This window comes from Echinococcus granulosus (genome assembly GCF_000524195.1).
Source record: "Echinococcus granulosus chromosome Unknown EG_S00005, whole genome shotgun sequence".
In the NCBI taxonomy this organism is placed as follows: Eukaryota; Metazoa; Platyhelminthes; class Cestoda; order Cyclophyllidea; family Taeniidae; genus Echinococcus; species Echinococcus granulosus.
In genome coordinates, this window is record NW_020170385.1 from 1,217,387 (window position 1) to 1,236,400 (window position 19,014).

General features: G+C 44.2%; 2 protein-coding genes across 2 annotated transcripts; one reads left to right on the forward strand and one right to left on the reverse strand. All coding sequences in view use genetic code 11, as the record gives it.

The window, feature by feature from the left end:
- Nucleotides 1–2,093: 2,093 nt before the first annotated feature.
- On the forward strand, nucleotides 2,094–12,842 carry EGR_01387 (Fibroblast growth factor receptor; the record flags this gene model as incomplete). Its single annotated transcript, XM_024490636.1, has 12 exons — nucleotides 2,094–2,208; nucleotides 2,256–2,533; nucleotides 4,233–4,506; nucleotides 4,811–5,018; nucleotides 6,234–6,241; nucleotides 6,328–6,438; nucleotides 6,722–6,888; nucleotides 7,436–7,552; nucleotides 7,875–7,945; nucleotides 8,012–8,236; nucleotides 12,426–12,525; nucleotides 12,564–12,842. The coding sequence occupies 12 exons, from the start codon at nucleotides 2,094–2,096 to the stop codon at nucleotides 12,840–12,842; spliced, it is 1,953 nt and encodes a 650-aa protein (XP_024354960.1).
- A 709-nt stretch (nucleotides 12,843–13,551) lies between these two features.
- On the reverse strand, nucleotides 13,552–18,999 carry EGR_01388 (Integrator complex subunit; the record flags this gene model as incomplete). Its single annotated transcript, XM_024490637.1, has 15 exons — nucleotides 13,552–14,260; nucleotides 14,663–14,722; nucleotides 15,005–15,108; nucleotides 15,298–15,510; nucleotides 15,609–15,785; nucleotides 16,178–16,563; nucleotides 16,939–17,032; nucleotides 17,114–17,370; nucleotides 17,678–17,804; nucleotides 17,864–17,986; nucleotides 18,112–18,228; nucleotides 18,263–18,392; nucleotides 18,428–18,739; nucleotides 18,774–18,903; nucleotides 18,939–18,999. 15 exons carry the CDS (start codon nucleotides 18,997–18,999, stop codon nucleotides 13,552–13,554), a joined length of 3,000 nt encoding a protein of 999 aa, XP_024354961.1.
- Nucleotides 19,000–19,014: the final 15 nt, after the last annotated feature.

Here is a 19,014-nt window from a genome sequence, read left to right on the forward strand (position 1 = left end):
ATAGCCCTTCATTACAGCACTATCCTTAGCTGATGCCTGGAATCTGGACATCAATTGGGTGGCTTTGTTTCTTTCCTTATTGGTTGTAGTTTCGAGCATGTTTTTGGTAAGATTTCGGTCAAGGGTGGCATGCTTGAATTTATTTGTGGGCAAATGCAGGAACCAAGAATCTGTCACTTCACGTCGTCATCAACGCTGAAACGCTAATCTATATCGTCTCATTCAATATGGGCTCACCATTCGACACTGCAAGCGTTCGTCTTTGAGAGCGATGACTGTGTTGAATTTAACACGCCCACAGAAAGATACTTCTCAAGTTTAATTTTGCCGCAGGTTTCGCGTTGATAATACATCCAAAATGTAGTCAGCCATGACGTGTCCAGCCGTTCAATGGACTGCAGACCTGAATGACTGGCGCACGTTGGAAAGACCCGCATAACCAGCAGCGGTGGTGATTGTCACTGAGCCGTTGTTTTCTAAAGATCGCTTTTAAAGTCTTTGCACAATTTTACTGGCCCACCGCTGTGTGGCTGCTGAGCATCCCATCATCGTACTACTATGCTGAGTTCGAGGTCTTCAATAGACGCAAGTAGATATAAGTAGCTGCCCTTTGGGTTTTATGACTTCGTTCACACGCCAATTCGTTCATCACATCTCCGTGCTACATGCACCCGCCCACTACCATCTATGTTATCTGCTTTTTTGATTAATGGCTCCTTAACTTAAACGGCCCACAACTTATTAAGGCATGCCACCTACTACTGTGTGTTGTGGCGGCATAATAATGCCGATATTATGCATGTAGTGTTAAAAGTTCTGAATGGACTTGACATTCTGCCTAAATGTTACTTAAGTGGCTCACTGCTTTCATTCCTCCTTTCTTCAGACGCTTTCAATCGCTATGGTATTCAAAGAAGCACTTCGCAACAAAGTGTAGGAAAAAGGGTCACTTTTGGCCTACCGACACCTGACGATCACTTGTGTCCTCCTGCTGCTTATTTTAGCAGCGTTTCATTTCGTTTGACCAGAGTGGTGCCCAACCTTCCTCACGATTGTTTATTTTTGTCTTTGTAAGAAAGTAGAACGAAGCTACCTTCCCTGTAGCATTGATAAGCTTTCCTCCCTTATACTCCACGTACGCCAATCCTCTGGCAATTCTTCGCCGCTGTTGTTAACTGTTTCCTTTCGTGTACAGCTTGCCTTCGCCTTCTCTCTGTACTTAGGAAATGTTCTTCAATTGAGAATATATGCTGAAGTTTGATAAAACTGTTATTTGCTTTCTCCCGTCACAGTTTGAATGGCTTAATTCACCTGAGACTTTGGACTAATACCATCGTAGAACCTCGTTTCTTAAAATGTCATACATGACTGTGCAGATATGCAACGAAGCTGTATCCTGGTACGTATGGTGCAGTAAATCCAACTGCCACGAACTGCAAGGATGTCGAATGTGGCAAAATTAGGTGTTAAAATTTTTTATCGCTTTTGCATACCATATTGTAACTCTTGGAGCTTTTTCGTGCTCTTGTAGTAAGGCCACCTCTAAAACGCTAGGCCCTATAATGTATGCAGGGGTTACTTCGGTGCCATAATGTAGCAAATGAGGATTACATATTCGCCTTGAAAGAATGCTGTTGTCAGAATGTTTCTAACTGCTAGTTGGATTTGAAAGACAACAGCATGTGAACTCCATTGTTTCGTTCAACAGTTACCGTGCATTTTTAACTGAGATTCTAACTTATTTTCTAACCACTACACACATTTGCTGTTGTAGCGGACATCTTGGGATTTTTTTATGCCCTGTTAAGAATTAGCTTACTAAGACCTAAGGAAATTGTGCAGGAACTAGTACTTCGCACCCTCTGGAGGTGCCATTGGACGGCTCTCTTTATCCTCAAGGTATATAGGTCTCCAGTTTAGATAGCGGCTCACGATATCGCTGAAAACTCGTGGCTTGGCTTTTGAGATAGCGGCAGGAACATTTCACATGAGCAGGCGTTTTCCAAAAAGGGGGGCATGACACATCTCCTCAGCCATTGTGACAGTGTTCTTTGTGCACTTTAACTCCCCCTTCTTCCTCCGCGCCATTGTTAATGGCCAATCGACTGACTAACTCGCGCCCACACACGCACCTGCGTCTATACTCCCTCAAGGTCATCGAGTGGCTAAGCTTAGTGCGAAGCCCGTGTACAAGCATCTCAACTTCGAGTCAGTACCGCCAATGTGCAGTGGGCGTCTTCTTTTACTCGTGTTAGCTCTCCTCTCCTCTGCATCATCGCATCAACACCCTCCACCCTTCAGTCTTAACGGGCTCGTCTTCAACATTTCGACGCGCGTTGCAGAGGGTGCTGAGGTGTGTCTCCACTGCGAGTACTTCCTTCGACCACAACCCAAATACGGTTTCACAATGATCATCTCCTTTTTGGAGGAGGTCAGCTTAACCAGGGCAGAAGTTGCCGCGGCCGCATCCACTCAATTTCGATTCCCTGGCAATCTTCGGGAAGCTCATAAAAAGTCTGGTAAAGTGGTGAATGTAAGCTTCAATTTTTGTTTTGTGGGCCTATGACCCACCCTTTTCAATCGACCAGTCGTCTGAACTAGGTGCAATTATGAATGCGCAGATGCTTTTTCTCCTTAACCAGAAAAATTAGGGGCTTATAAATGGAGAATTTGCAACAATAATAACCCAATAGACTTTCATTTTAAATAAGAAAACTTAAAGTATTTCAAAAACGAACGTTGTGGCCTCTTTGGAGTGGCGGTTATTCCCACTAATAAGGAAGGAAAAGCAACGGCTTCTCAAAGCACCTGGGTTTGATGTCTAGGGCCATTTCCCGTTGAAAACCAACACCACTTACAACTATATCCTTTCTAGAAAACAATTTATACACCATCGATGAGGGGTGCAAAGAGTATATTTGTCTCAAAAAAGTTTTCTATGTCGTCAAAGCATGCAGGTTCGTACATCTGTCAAATGATTCCTGTTAATGCAACCTCGACTGAAGGGTGGACGCTGACAAAGTGGATACTCCTGGAGCTCTACCATGACACAGTGTGTAAGTCCTATTTGATTGGAAAGAGTCTCTTTACGGTAGTGATTTCATGATCTGCCATTTCCTGATTCCACCCAAGCTCGATTGTGTGTGCTGACGAAACAGCAGTTAGTGTCTCTTGCCTGCATCCATGCGACATGGAGTTCACTCGTCCCCGCCCCATCCTTGGCCCAATTCGTTTAAGGTGCTATCTGCAGAACCTTGAATCTCCATGCAGGTACATAGGTTTAACCGACGCTGCTATTTTTATGGTACATCAAGGCATTAAAAGAATCGTTGGGTCATTAAGCATGAAATGTCATTTCCCTTATGTGTTTGCTGCTTTTGACTCGTTAGTTTAGTCATTCGTGGTATTTTCGGCCAAGATTCGTCGTTTCGCTTTGGGCAGCTTCAATCCGTTGAACCCCCTTTTTAGAGTAAATTATTTAGAGATCTTGGAGTGTAAAGCCTCGTTGGTGAAGAGGATGCAGTGATGCTGTAGTCTTCCTGCACTGTTTTGTCTAAATAGTATAAGAATCTCTGTCCAAAAGTGTAATTCTAAAGACAAGTCATACGGTAGATTTGTTGTGAGAATAAAATGGGAAATGGTTAATTGACAGCCTATTATTTGGCAATATGATTTCATGCATTTGTTCTTTTAGCAATATGGGGTCTTTAAAAACGAATCGACGAGGTAAGGAATCCGAATTCAGTGGTTTGGTGGATCAAGTTAGCGTTAGAGGCGATAAAGTTCCGAAACTCTCACTCATTCGTTGTCGCGGTATAACTGCGTATTACCTCAGGTCTTGGGCAAGATCGTTCCTCTGTATCAATTTTAAAGAAGTGATGAAGGGGGGAGCCTTTAATTAAAAATATTAATAGATTACCCTTCTCGAGAGGCATTACTGGCTCGATCGCAAATCCTTCCCACAAACGTCGAAGCTGAATCTGAAGTACTTTGCCACTATTTATTTCATTCAGCAGATGTTACATGGGCTGTAAGCCATGCTTTCCAGTCAGTGGGTTACCTCTTGAGGGCTGTAAGTGTGCATTTTGAATAATGCGAGCGCTCCTTGTTTGGGATATGATAAGACTGAAACCTTCAAAACTAACTTCTGTAGCTTTATCAACCTCCAAATAGCAGCTCTGAAATTCACAAATATCAGAAGTTGAAGAGTAGTTCCCCTTTTAGCTCTCAAGTACGTCTGGCTTATTTTTGCGTTTGGTGGGCTGCCGATCTGCCTGTTCCTCATCTGGTACTGCGCTTGTCGTCCCCAACGAATGATTTTCAAGCGTGTGCTCATCGAGAAGTCTTTGCTCCACTTCGCAGGAGCACCCATGTCATCTGGGGGACACCACCTTGCCAAGGTGACGCTGGTGCCCGAGCCGCGTCCTTCCCTTAGAGTCTACATGAATGCACTCTACCAGCGGAGAGAGTTGGATCACTTTTCAGAGGTGGATGAAATTTGTGAAGGTAGGCTTTGCTTTAAAAATCTACCTCCCATTTCTCGTCGTGAAAATGCTCCTCAAGTATTGAAATAGCTGGTGTTGTAATTCTAACCAGATGTGCAGAAGTTGGCAGTTTTGGTGGTGTTAGTGACAATTTCTTCTAAATTTGATTTACCGCTAGCTTAAAATTACCTTGTTTGAGACTGGCGGAACACTAGGTTAACCGGTATTTGAGAGCGTTGCTGGAAAATTCGTCCCAAACTGTGGCCAAAATACAACTGTTTCATTTTTTTCTGTGCAACTTGTGCCCTTATTCTTATTGCCAAAAGTCGTGAAGAAAGAGAAGGAAAGAGCGAAACTACGCGTGCGTTTTCTGATGCCCTCTGATCCAACCTACGAGGTACCCTTTGGTCGCATGCAGGTCGAGGGGCGTATTGGTGAGGGTGCCTTTGGCCTTGTCCTCCGCGGATCTGCTATGCACCTGCCTGGGGGCATCATCGGTCCCCTTCCTGTGGCTATTAAGACGCTTCGAGGCAGGTTTGTTTTCCTTTTCCACTGCTACCCTCCGTCCACTTCCAAATATTTGTGCAAGATAAAAGCTGAAGGATAGAATCCTAACTATTGCAACCTAAGCCACTCATGTCTGGTGGCGTGGAGTCTGCGATTTAGTAGAATCAGGACGGATTGGACTTAGGTGGTAGACCGTGTTTTACTTATAGCAACAACAGACTAGTTTGCTTCTAGGGACGTCTGACGCGTGTCTGAGGATGGCCACAACTAAACAGCTTTGTAATATTATATACAACTAAAATTTGTCATATGAGTCTTTTTTTTAACGAATACCATTTTCGAGGCTCGATTGCCATACTTTGACGCTGGTTTTTGCCTCCAACTCTTCAAAAAGTTAGGAGTGGGCTTGATTTAACTGGTTCATATTGCGGTTAGAAGGGGTTTCGATCTTTAATATAGTCAGTTTGTTGAGCAGCTTGGAGCGTCACGCTGTTTATTAAGCGTATTAAAATATTGTTTTTGGAGGGAGCTCTTAAGCATGGATTTTTCGCATGCCAAGTGCACATCATGAACCTGTCCAAAGTTAAATGTCATTTCAATGGTTTTGTGATTTCGACGCTCTACGAGCATCTGCGTGGACTATCACTGTAATGTAAGGTGTGGCCATGGAATTGTTAGTAATTTTGGTTTATTTGACTTAAATGTGTCAGCGGGGCATTTGAGCTACTTGCCAGTGAGTTCGGTTAGCTTGATCAACCTCTAGACGAGGATCAGGTTTGAAGTAGATTTTCACTTAGTTCTTATGCTCAATGTGTACAAGGTGTGAACACTCCGAATTACGAGTGTTTTCAGTTCTTGTTCAGCTTCATTTGGGTACCAGCGGTGTGACACCGGCGTAGTAGGACTGAAAATGCCTAACCCCACCGAACTTTTCTAAGGGTGCGGAGGAACCTCCAATTCCCAGGTTGGAGTAGATGCCCAGGATGTAACGCATCCGGCAATGCATTAATTTGAATGACATATTTGGCGATCTCGCAGCACCATACGTTACCTAAACAACGGTTGGCATTGCACTAGCACTCCTTTAGAGAGGCATGGACCTTGCTGTCACTGCGTGGTCCTGATTAAAAGTATTTGCCAAGCACAGTTAAATCACGATCAAAAAGGGCTAGTGAGTGTTGAGGAATCCGAGTACGATTTTCACTCGTTGGGTTCCTTATGAGTATCTGTATAACCTATCAGATTCCATTGTAGGTAGTGTGATTCCTTTTGTTTCGTACGCTTATTCTACTCGTTTACGATTACTACAATTTCTTTACCTTTTTATGCGCCACAGTTGATTCATCCGATGCAGACGTGGTCGCCTTCGTGCAGGAAATTGAAATGATGAAATTCATCGGCAAACACGAAAACGTGATTCAGCTCTACGCCACCAGCAACCACAATGGTAGATTGGATCTGTTTTGCTCCATCAAGTGATTTAACGTACTAGGCGTCGGTTACGTCTGCGGATTCTCGGTGTCATCTGTGGGCAATAGCAATTGTTTATCTTATGGATGTCCTACGATTAAGTCGACCGCCATTCATGTTTTAATAATGGCTTAAACCTTTTATGTCTTGTAAGAATAGGCTTGCAAGTTTTACTAGCTTAAGATAGAACTACATAGGCATAATCCATTTTAGTTACAGTACCTTAAGGGAGCCAAAATTCATAGTCATTTTATTCCTAGGTCGTCCGGTGATGATAATGGAGTACGCTGCCGAAGGCAGTCTGGTTGACTACCTCCGGAAAAATCGCTCATGGCTTGCAACCCAACCACGTCCAATGACGGAATTGGTCCTCCTATGCTTTGCTCGTCAAATCGCCAATGGGATGGTCTACCTCGCCTCCAAGGACGTAGGTGTCTCCTCTTTTAGTGTTTGGCCCGTTATTGCTAGGCGGAGGCAAACTATATATGCCTTAAAATGGCGTAGGAACGGAACTTTTAAGAGCTTTGTCTTCGATTCTGCGTTCTATCCTGTTGATCGTTTTGCATACTTTCCGCTTACCCTTCATGTCAATGATTTAGATTGTTCTGTCTAGAATAGTCAGTGATTGATCCTTCTACTATGCTTTCGTGCAACCACTTTTTCGCTTTGATTTATAGCTAGAATTTTACATTAGCTTTGGAACTCTCATCGGCTAAAATGAGCCAATAGAAGGGATTCTGTAGATCTGGGTCGTTTGAACCCGTTGGGTTCGTAATGGGTAGTGGATCCGGTTGGTAAAATTCGAGGATCCAAACGTAGTAAGTAGGTATCAGGTCAGAAACCTCGGCATTAGTAGGTACAGACTTGGAGGTTCTTTGATCACTTTGTCTCAGTGCAAGCTCTGTTGTGTGTCCGTTACAATCCCGTATTTTGGTGGTGATCTCCGCTATTTGTTGCGCTCACCTTTCGTTTAGATTGTTCATCGAGACCTGGCGGCCAGGAATGTGGTGCTGACGAAGAACCTAGTCGCGAAAGTCGCCGATTTCGGTCTTACGCGCAAGGTGGAATTCTACTACCGTATGAAGGGAAATGTGGGTCCTCCCATACTTGTATCTAATCGCAACAATCTCGTTAATCGGTGCTAATTCGTCTCACTCATATTTATGGATGCACTATAAAAGGATATATGGTAGATCCTTTAACCTGTTCTGCTCATTTTACTTTTGTCATTTGTCGTGCAAGTAATTATCAGTTATCCTGTCTTTAACTCCGGAAGAAACGAACAATTGTATTGTACAGTGTATCACAAGGGAGTTTCACTATTCCACAAATTTCGTGGTTGCGTGCGAGCGAGTGTGGGAAGCATGGTTCTTAAATGCGTTTTCTTCACCAATCTTCCTACTTCTCTTGAAGGGTCGTGTTCCTCTAAAGTGGATGGCACCGGAGTCCGTTTTCCAAAAGGTCTTCACAACAAAATCCGACGTGTGCGTCTTAATTGGTTTCCTTTTGTACTCCGAGAGGAAGGTCAAACTACTTTTGCACTCCTTTAGATGGTCTTTTGGCGTGCTCCTGTGGGAGCTTTTCAGCCTTGGCGATTCACCAGCAGCCGATCTTTCAGTCAATGAGTTCCTCGAGGCTCTGCACCTAGGCCCCTCACACTACACCAAGCCCAAGTATGCCGATGAAGAAGTCTTCTCTGGGCTCATACAGCCCTGCTGGGAGCGCCAACCTGAGTGTCGGCCCGCATTTACCGACATCCTCGCTACACTGTCAAAGTTCTTACAAGGGTGTTGACATTATCTTGTTCTCTCATAAAGTATCAACTCGCAAAGTTGTGATTTGCTTACCACTCTATCTATTACCTAAGGAACAATTGCACCTTAATTGTCGAAAACGGCTATTGTTTCTCATTTGGCAATGTTTGAGATCAGGAAAACAAGCATTAATGAATACACAGTTCACAACAATCTGAGGAGTGCTGGGCGTTTCCTGAGCTTACAATCTTTTACGTATCCGTTTCTCTCATCACAACTGTAGTCGCTACATTCGCACATCTAGATGGACCGTTTTTTGGGGTGCTTCATTTGCCACTGCCGTTTCGATACTCTCAGTCACCGATGTTCCGTCAAATAATTCAAAACAGGCAAGATGGACAGTTGCATTCTGGCCTTTATGGAACAATTTCGTTTGCAGTCCTAATTTTTCAGTAGGCCAGTGAAATAAAAGCCGGCAACTATGCTGGAGTCAGTGAATTAGTAGCCTAAGTGACTGTCTTCTGTTGGAATGTTCGCTGATCCCGGCCCAGCTTGGTTGCCACCTTTCTGTCGCAATCTTGTTAGTTTTCAGATGAAAAAACATGGAATCGGAGACATTTTAAAGCGCTTGAAGGTAGTCAAAGGTGGTGAGTGGCTAACCGCGCTTACCCGTAGGCTTTATCGCTGCCACAAATGGTTAAATATAAAAGTACAATGTAATGTGACATCCGTAAGGGATAAATCCCTTACTAACGTCCTTAGGCCTTGGGTGGAAGGTGGTATTGCAACATCTCAAGCACTTTCAATCGTCCAATACTACTGCTGTGGGCTCCGATCTAGGTTTCTGAGACAGAAATGGCGACTGACATGAGTCAAATTTTACGGTTTTAGCAGCTATTTCTCATTGATTCGGGCCCGTTGTTGAATGGATCTTATTACCTTAATGTAGATCAGAAATCAAAGATATTTCTGATTTTGAGGCACAATTTCACAGAATAAGTTCATATTTGAGAGTCCTAACATCCAATACATTCACTTAAAGCTAGAACTGCATCTCACATAGTTACAAATAGTCATTGCTTTAGGCTTCCCATCATACCCATGCCAGAATTTAAGATCTTCACGTAGGTACAATGGACTTATTTGGCACTTTTACACAAAGGGGAAGGGAGATCAGGCGAGGTGCCAGGGTTGATTGATGCCGTCGTCGTCTCGCGCTGTCTATGGCGCCTCGGGACGCTGCATCCACAACAGCAGCAGGAGCTAGACTTGACTGGTGGCATTTCCGCCCGGGTGTTTCTTCATATTACCCTTCTTATGCCTTTTCCCATCAACTTATCTTAATCCCATATCCTCTATCCAACCACTCTTTTCTACCTTTTCAATTCGACCTCATCCGTTCGTACTCCTCTTTCTTTTGCCAGGCTTGTAAGCCTCCCGAAGATCGTCAGGGAATTGAAATTGAGTGAGTACGGCTGTCGTAACTTCTGCCTTGGTCAAGTTGACCTCCTTCACAAATGAGATGATCGCTATGAAATCGTAGTTAGGCTATGGTTGAAGGAAGTACTTGCGGTGGACACCCCAGCGCCCTCTACAACACGGGTTGAAATGTTGAAGACGAGACCCTTAAGTCTGATGAGCACCATAGCAACAGAGGGGGGTTCAGAGGTGATGTCCACTCTCCCTTCAGTCTGAGTTGAGATAAGCCTTGACGTTATCAGGCTTTTTTGCGATGCAGCTTTACTGCGGCGGCTGATATTTGATTAAGGAGCGCCACGGAGCGAAGCGAAGATTTGGCGTGGTCCACGCTCCCATCCTAGTCTCGCAATGTCAATTGGCTTTCTGTCTCCCGTGCGTGCACAATGCTAACGACGAATACCTGTGAATGGAAGTTGCCGCAGGTAGTCTTTTCCTCTCTTTCTCCCTCTGTTTATGTTATCATTTCCCGCCATCGTACCCACTGTAAATATTTTGTGGCAAAATTCCTCGCAAAGTAGTAGGATGCATTTGTTTAAAGCCTTGTTCTCATTTTCATTTGGTTAACCAGGTAGTAGAGGATGGCGTTGGACAAAGGAGCAAAACTAGAGTCGCCTGTCTGAGGACCTACCTGTCACTTCATCTATCTACCGACCTATCTACCCTTATTCAAATATCTATTCTCCTGCTTGCGGAATGTGTAAAGGGTCAGTGCGGACAGCATATGATAGATATATGAGGCTGGTCGAGATGGATCTGCTTACAATGTTCGCAGAAGGTATTCAGATCGTGAAAAATGAATCTATTCGAATCCCTGAGACTCTAGAAGCAAGCATTCCGGTCAGGTGGACGGACAGAAAGTTAATGGGAGGAGGTTGGAATATAGTACCAGGTTGACACATTAATTTATTCGCTAGTCGTTGCACCGCTTAAGGATCAGGAAGGGAGGTGCCATGTTCAGCATCTCCAAGAATTAGCAGGCTCTGACGCAGATGAGATGCAGCGATGTTGAAAGGCTAGCTTGCTCACTAGGCACCCAATGACGACGAATTGAAGCAGATCACGGCACGAGGCAGCCGTGTTGATACCCCATGCTATGCCCTCAAAGCTATCTTCCAAAGAAGTGCAAATGATGACGTTTCTAACGGCCAAGTAGAACATGTTCCACACGATTTATTCTTCTGTTGGAGGGTTCCGCAAGCTGGAATTGGTGAGTTAAAGGTTCAACATTCCCAAATTCAAGCAAAGAAACATGTCGGCAAAGTGTCATGACAACGCATAGATTGAGAGGTCGAAGTGAAGAGCTAGGGTGTGGAAGACTTACCTGCCCCAAAACGTGCAGCCCATACCAAGCGGTTGTGCAGTGCACCGATTGTTTCATGCTGGGTTTCACTGAAGGAGGTAAAGCTTGGCCAATGCGTATTATTGCTTCACCTAGCCAATTGCCTTGCATTAGACACCCAAGTCTGCTATTGTCGCAGTGATTCCTGAACATATGCTGTTTATTAGCTTAGAAAAATGGAATAAATAATTCCACTACTCGAAGTGATGGTTGTTGAAGTTAGGGAGGAAAACTGGCCCCTGAAGTCCGCTTTGGAAGTATGGCTAACTACTGGGAGTTCGCAACGGGACTTCCAAAGGACCGCAAATGCATATTCTTCGTTTGCACCTACTGTTCTGTTTAAAGGCTGAAAAGAGGGTTAACGTGGAGGACATACAACGGGGAGAAAGAGGAGGTTTGCGAACTTGCTAGAAATCAGATTAGTCGCTGTGCTCTTGAATGCAAGGGCTTGCTTTGCTTGGTGTCTTTTCATTCATCCACTCCTCCATCCACCCACACATCCACGGTAGTTTTCAAAGCCCAACTTGCCCTAAGCTCCAGAGCCTATCGATCCATCGGTAATTCGATTACTTCACCACACACACAACGACTGCACAACAGACGGTCTTAACGATCCATCGACCGGTCGACATGCAGATGAATCCCAGATACGAAGCGCACGCTGAGTGCATAGGGCACCCATATCCAAGACGTCCACTCATACGACGGCGGCTGCCTAATCACGGCACCTGCATGGCATTGTGCAAATGAGCACTCCAATTGTGGTTAGTTGTTCAAACTTATCCAATCCACGCCCAAAGCTTGGAAAAACCGCATTCATTGTCATTTTGTTGTAAATATAAACAATCTTTCTTAGAAATCATAAGCTGCTAAGAAACACATGTCACATGTCTGTGACGTGACAAAAATCACTAGTCAGTTCCCTCAGCTGGATTCCAACTGTTGACGTGTTCAGTAGCGTCGTGAAGGCAGTCACGTAGCCGTCTACTGTACATAGGTAAGAATGATAGTAATGCAAACAGGAAATATATTCGCCACCTGTCTACTAGAGTATAAACCAGACTGGTATACGACTAAGTAGTACCGAAAGAAGAACAAAATAGGAGTGAAGGTGTTTGGAGAAGCACGGAATTGTTGAATGTGATGCTACAACACCAACGGCATCAACAGTGCGCGACCAATTTGAGGTGAGGATAGATCAGCTTGGCTTGAGTCAAAGGTGAACACCTCAAGGCTTCTTGCAGGCGAGATGCGGTCAAGCCAGATGCATTTGTCGACTCGAGAGATCAGGAAGAATGATAGAGCCAAAGGAAGGGGACGATAACGGTGACGAACTAATGAGGACCAGAGTTAGGGGAACAGAAGGTGCACACGCCACACGGAAAACTGCAGACCAGCCCGCACCGACCTCGTTTTCGCTTTGGTCAGCGATTTGCTTCCTTTGCCTCTGCGGCTCATTGTCCTCTTCCCCAAGCCACCAACCGATTCAAGCGTGATACCATCACGTGACTCACTGCCCCCTTCTTACAGCTAGCCCCAGTCACACTGAGGTACGCTTTTTATTGGCTACGCAGAAGTCTAACCACTTTGCACATCGCATTGGTTTGTCATCGCTACCGTCCCCTGCTCTTCGCGGGCTGGCTGGGGTTAATGAGACAGCAACAGGCCACGTCCAGCGCCACCGTTTCAGGATGGGTGCGTGCGGCGGCCCTCGATGTCACCGCTGTTGCGACCACTTCGTCCCTCGGCGGCATCGTGGGCACTATCATACTGTTTATCCTCCTCCATCTCGCCGAGAGGTTCCAGTAGAGAAAATGAAAGAAATAACAGGAGCAAACCTACTTCCGGGTTTTAGCTGCACTGCTTCTGTATTTATAGAGCTCATGCAACCTGGATCTTATACTTTTCCAGGATGCAAACTAGGGTATAACGTAAAATGGATTCGAGACAGTAGATTTAGAGTATTATACTTCCAAAACTATATTTGGACGGTACAGAAGGCAAACAAAGGGTGAAACGGCAGTCACTTCCTGGACCGATTTCCACACTACCCCCTGGTTTGCACTAGTCTGGCCAAACACTGTGGAACTCACCGCTCTCATCGAATTCATCTAAGAAGAGGGTAAGACCGACGACGACCTACCGGAATCAATAGCCCGGCTCCGGGAGAAACACACACAGCCGATGTCCAAGTTCACGGTTTACGAATTTCCTGATCGTTGCCATCATTAACACATTTCATGAGGACTAGGATATGGTTGATGCTACTCTGACTCATGTGGACGGATAGCACAAAGGATGAGTCAGCCAATTAATTAATAAACTGGATAATTTAAATTGCAATAGTCTTCATGAACGCATCCGTCATGCAAAGACACTGATAGGGCCCCAGCGACGTCCACATTTCACAACGATTTAATAATAGGAAGCATCTCGTGACGGATCTGCGTCTAAATCGGTCACAAACACAATGTGATTTTCTCGATAAAAATAAGTTTAATAAAGTGTACAGCGTCATTCATGATGAAATTGTGGTTCCAAGAATCCTTTCCACCTGGACTGACAGTGGTAGGCCGAAGTCATCGAAGGTCCCCTGTGGGTCTCCCACACTGCTACTACCAGCAACATTCTCCAGACGGATGTTCAGGAAGGCCATCGCGCCAGCCTCCTTGCCCAGCCGCCACCTTCTCTGCTGTTCATCGATCAGAGTCGCTTCAACAGTGATTCGACACGCTTCGGTCTTAGTCGGTAAGCTCAAACAGAACTCTCCCGTGAAGAAGTCACCGCTGACGGGGAGGAGTTTCGTGATTAAGACCTCGCGCGACTTACATTTATTAGCCTGTTGGCGGTGAAGGGTGAGAATTAGACTGACTCCAGTTACTGCTCGTAGGGGTTTGCACCGGCTTTTCATTTGCCTTTGTGTCACAACACCCATCACCTGGAGCACATGAGAAGCACCCGGAGGCAATGTGAGAGGGTCAGCATTGTTGGTAGAGGGGATAAGAACCAGATATATTTGAGTGAATTGTTTTCGAACGAAAAAGAAGGTGGGCAGACTGGAAGGTGTCATGGACACCAGAAGAGTCAACATGTGGATTAAAAGTTGTGGGGAGGGTGATGCAACAGAGAGGTGACGGCGCAAGACTGCCGCCGCTGTCTCAAAGCTATCATGGGATGCTGCGGAAACCAGATCCTTTGGATCGGCACGCACGGGTATCCCATCTTCCCTACAACAATAATACTTTTTCAGCTTTTACTTGTCTATAGCTGTCGAGTAAATATCAGTGTACTCCACATACCAACCTTAAATATACAAATAGTTAAATGCTATAATTGTAACAGTTCTTTTTTTATAGATAAACATTATTCAAAATATAACAAACTTTTTTTCTAGAAAAAAAGAAATCTGAACTCAAGTCAAGTAAATAGACCTAATCTGGGACAAAACTACTGAGGGTTACTAAAGAATAGATGCGGCGGTGGGCGAGGTATTTTTCACAGCAGTGTGAAATCGCGAATAGGTGTTTTCAGCATTCGAATGAAATCTCGGAAGACTAATAAAGCCGAGGTTACGAACAATTTCAAATCGAAAACAGCGAAAAAAAAGAAATAACTAAGAAATGACCCACGATGTGCCAGGTCCACATTCTTCTAAAGCTTGGACGAAAATGCGAATGAGGTCCAATATACTGAATGTATCTATGTCAAGGTAATAACAAAAACCAAGAAAAATAAAATTCGCTTTTAGATGCACGGCAAAGTGAAATAACTAGAACCCAGCATCGTTATGGGAACACAACTGTTACAGCGAGGCTCCCAACACAATCCTGAGAGAAATGTTATCCGATGGCACTACTTTGTAACCACGTAAAAGGACACTCAATAGCAGAGTACCAAAGTGGATTCCAAAGAGGTACGCCTATATTATTTACAAAAAAGTAGTAGTTCAAAAAGAAGTTGGCAAAGGATACCCATTCAAATGGCGCAAAGTTGAAGGATCAGCATCCACGCACTGTTGAATGAGGGCACACACCCTTTTATCGAGGTTTTTCCACATCGACAGCAAGGAACCTAGCTAAAGATAAAATGAGATATCGTTGCAAACTATTACGAGTTCATGACAGCACCATCAGTTTGGCGAAACACGGTAGAAATGAAAAGCGGCTGACTATTCAAATCATAATTCAATTGAATATTGAGCAAAATGCACGGTCTATGAATATAGGGAAAAGCCCTTGGTAAGGGCACATGCAGCAGAGCTTACCGACTTCAGGGGATGAGCCTCTGACAAATTAACATCCTCGAGTTTGAAAAAATTTATTTGGCGTAGATGCTGCCACCGGGTGCAGACGCCAGACGGCGAGAAAGCGCCCGCTTGGAAGGCCTCGTCACATGTTCTAGCAAGGCACGCCAGCAACTCAGCACGTATCTCCGTGTAGGCCGTTTGGAAACGATGTGCAGTTTGCCCGTCCACTGCCTAAAAACCCATGAATACGCACTAGCGCTACACTTGAGGGACTAAATCACCATGAACCACCTTAACAAACTGATGTCAAGAAAAACGTCTATGCATACCAGGAATAAATGATGTGCCCTCAACATGGCACTCGACGCTGAGCTTATTGCTGCAGAGAGCTTCGGTACCCAATTACCGCTTTGGGGCAGATCACAAGCAGCGTCATAGAGATCTGCTTGAGCGCGATTCAACATAGCCAGGCCACGAAGCCAGTAAGTGTTCTTCAAAGTAACGGTCTAAAAAACGTTATACGGGGTGCAGTACTTGAATAAACCAATCCAGCAATGATTGAACGAAACCGTATAGAACCGCTTCGAGTACGAATAAACAGGCTGATTAGGTGTGAGATGCGTGACCAGTCAACTGTTTTTGGACCTGGGGAAAGCCGAACTATCAACGAAGTCAAATAAAGAATATGATTGTTTTGCGACACGACCAATAGATAATTTCAAGTTTAGTTAATAGATGGTAACGATTAAAAATGAAATGGAGGTAAAAAAGGATACTGTCCCAAAAAAATCATTTTTCAAAATCGCTAAAATCCCCTAAAGCATGCAAGCCATTAATGATGATTGAGAAACTACCTGATGGCAATAAAATAAGCCAGTACGAACGGAATTTGCCTTACCAGTGAAGCTAGTTGTTCAAACAGGTGAGCAGCGAAGCGTGGTTGCCTGTACAAGCTAGCCTTACATGCGAGTTGATAGACAATCCATGGATCCAATGCAATCGACTTCGCTTCCGTTGGATCGACCCCATAAGCACTATCGATAGCTTGAGCCAGAGTAGTGAGGAGATCAAGCTGTTGTTCCTTTAGCAAAGGACATCCATTGGCTACTATGAAGACGAGCACACAGACCTGAAGAAGATTGTCAGGAGTGCCCTCGGGAGAGAGTGGCATACGGGTAGCCTTCAACTGCCCCAAAAGAACCGGTAACTCAGGTAGCCAGAGAAGGTTGGTAACGCAAACACGACCAAGGAACTGACACAGCAGAGCCATCCGGGGATCACCACCTGCAGAGAAGCTCATGATAAGCTATAAACTTCTACAGGGGCCATACGTGTCAAAAAGGGCCCTAAATTCGAGTTTTACAGATGAAAATTAAATAAAATGAGAAAGTAAACAAAATGGACTACCATCTAAGTACTTGAAGGGCAAACTAGGCGAATGGAAGTAATAGGGGACATTTATTTACGACCAAAAGTTCTTAAAACAGATGTAACACGAATTAAGACGCAATGCCGAAGACCATAAGCACACCCACTGCATTCGCGGAGATATTTAACTAAAATGTTAAGATGACGCGATACGAATGGACCACGTTCGAGAAACAGGGATTTGAAAATGGCATGCTACCGTAAACGGGCGGATAGGCGGAAAAAACTTACTCATATGAACTTCTTTAAAGAATTCGATACGGTCGATGATACAGATAAAGGAGGGGAAAGTTTCGATGAACTTGAGGAGTTCAAAATAAAGAAGCTAAAAATTCAATACAATAGAGATCATGTTGACAAATTATGCTGAAATTAGGAGCATTACAAATAGGGAGCAAGCGCATACCTTAAGCGCAAGAAAAGGAGGCCCGGAATCACTCAGTATCCAGGAGCGGGTGCGGTCAGATTGTTCGTTTACTCGACTGGCCGGAGCAAGAGATGCGACGAGCATCGAGGCAACGAATTCCGCATTAAACGCTTCATCGGTTTTACCACATCGAGCGATCTTACAAGCCAACGCGAGAGCGTTTGGTAAAAGTGAAGATAACGGAGACGGCTCACAGCAAAGGGCCTGTGTCAAGCACGCACTAACACTGACACCGTCTGCAAAAAGTTTGTTTAAACTGTTAGATATATTATGAATAAGCCATTAAAAATACCCAATACACAAAAAAACGTGAACAAAAGTTGGCGCTGGATGGTGCAGAGAAGTGAATACCGTAAAAGGTTCGGTTATAGAAAAAATAAAGATAAAGCAAATGTTTGTGAATGCAAAAAAGCGGGAAATGGACTGAAATACTACACAGTGTAGGGAAAATACCTGAATGTGGTACACGAATGAGCAGATAAAACGCCAATTTTGAGTAAAAGAAACGAGGTTAATAATAGAAGAGAATACGGATGACATTACCTGATTCCTTAGCGTCGCCATAAAGTACATCATAGTTGAGAGACGAAGTTAAACGATAAAATATCATGAGAATCACCTCTTTTTCTTCGTTTGTCGCGGAAATGCTGGAAAAGACTCTACATAAATGCTAAGTACAAAAAAGGAGGTAACAATGCCAAAATCCGCATGATATTTTTTGACACCTACTGAAATATGAGACTGAGTCCACTGATTTGGAAGTCTGTCCGCTAGGCTCGACAAATTGGAGAGGAGATTTGCTCTCACCTCGGTGTCTGCGCTGGCGTCGAAATAGCTTAATATAAGCTCAATCTAAAAACCAACAAATAGCCTAGCACACCTCATCAGTTTAACGCATAGCATTTGTAAAGAACATGAATAGGACAATCAATGGCCCAATGGAAAGGCATTTTACCTTAAAATGCTGCAAAGCTTACATGATTAGAAGTACAGACGGGAGAATGGATTTCCAGCTTCGTTAAAGTGTCACATATGACTGTCACAAATCCGGCGACCTTATGAGACCTAAGAAGATTTTTCAAACAATCTCGCATCTACCAGTCTGGTGTGGAAAAGTAATAAACAAACCTCGGGAAGACAAGTCATATCATGGTAGACATACTCGCCAAGAGGTATCAACTTCAATTTATTATCAGTAGTAGTGGTAACTTTCTTTAATAAGTCACACAAGATAGGACATAGGCTTATGGCAAACGCTCTGGGAGAAAATGTCGCAAAACCAGCCCAACGTACTTCGATATGGAGGCAAAATCATAAGCGACCGAGACGGCGGCGTTTAACTCAACCTCATAATGTGACTCAAGCCTTGACATAACGATATGGTGTACGCTAACATTGTCCTTCACAATACCACTTAATACACCAAAGAGGCTAACAATGAAAACGAAAAAATCATACTTCAGATTCAGAGCTCTGGTATTAGGATCACTGCTGCTATCGAGCGGAATGAGCTTCCGAACGATGTCATCAGATATCGTCAGTTTGAGCAACTGGCAGCGACACTCACTGCACGATTGCAATATGCACATTCGTATAGAATTGGTTCTGAAGAAGTAAACTAAATTAATCTAAAACGAACCCGCTACAAAAAAGCTCAGTAATTTTGAGGAAGAGGGAATTAATTACGACAGGAAATGGGTAGTGTTCAAGAATGCGCGGAAACTCGGCCACTGCCTTGCATTGCTCGCCAAGAATTGGTGACGACAGTCCTAAGATAATTAACGAAACCTTCACAAGTTCACACCTCTATTTATTTCCATTATCTGAATGGAAACCTCCCGACTTATCCCCGTCCCATCGCCCATATCCACAAAACCAAC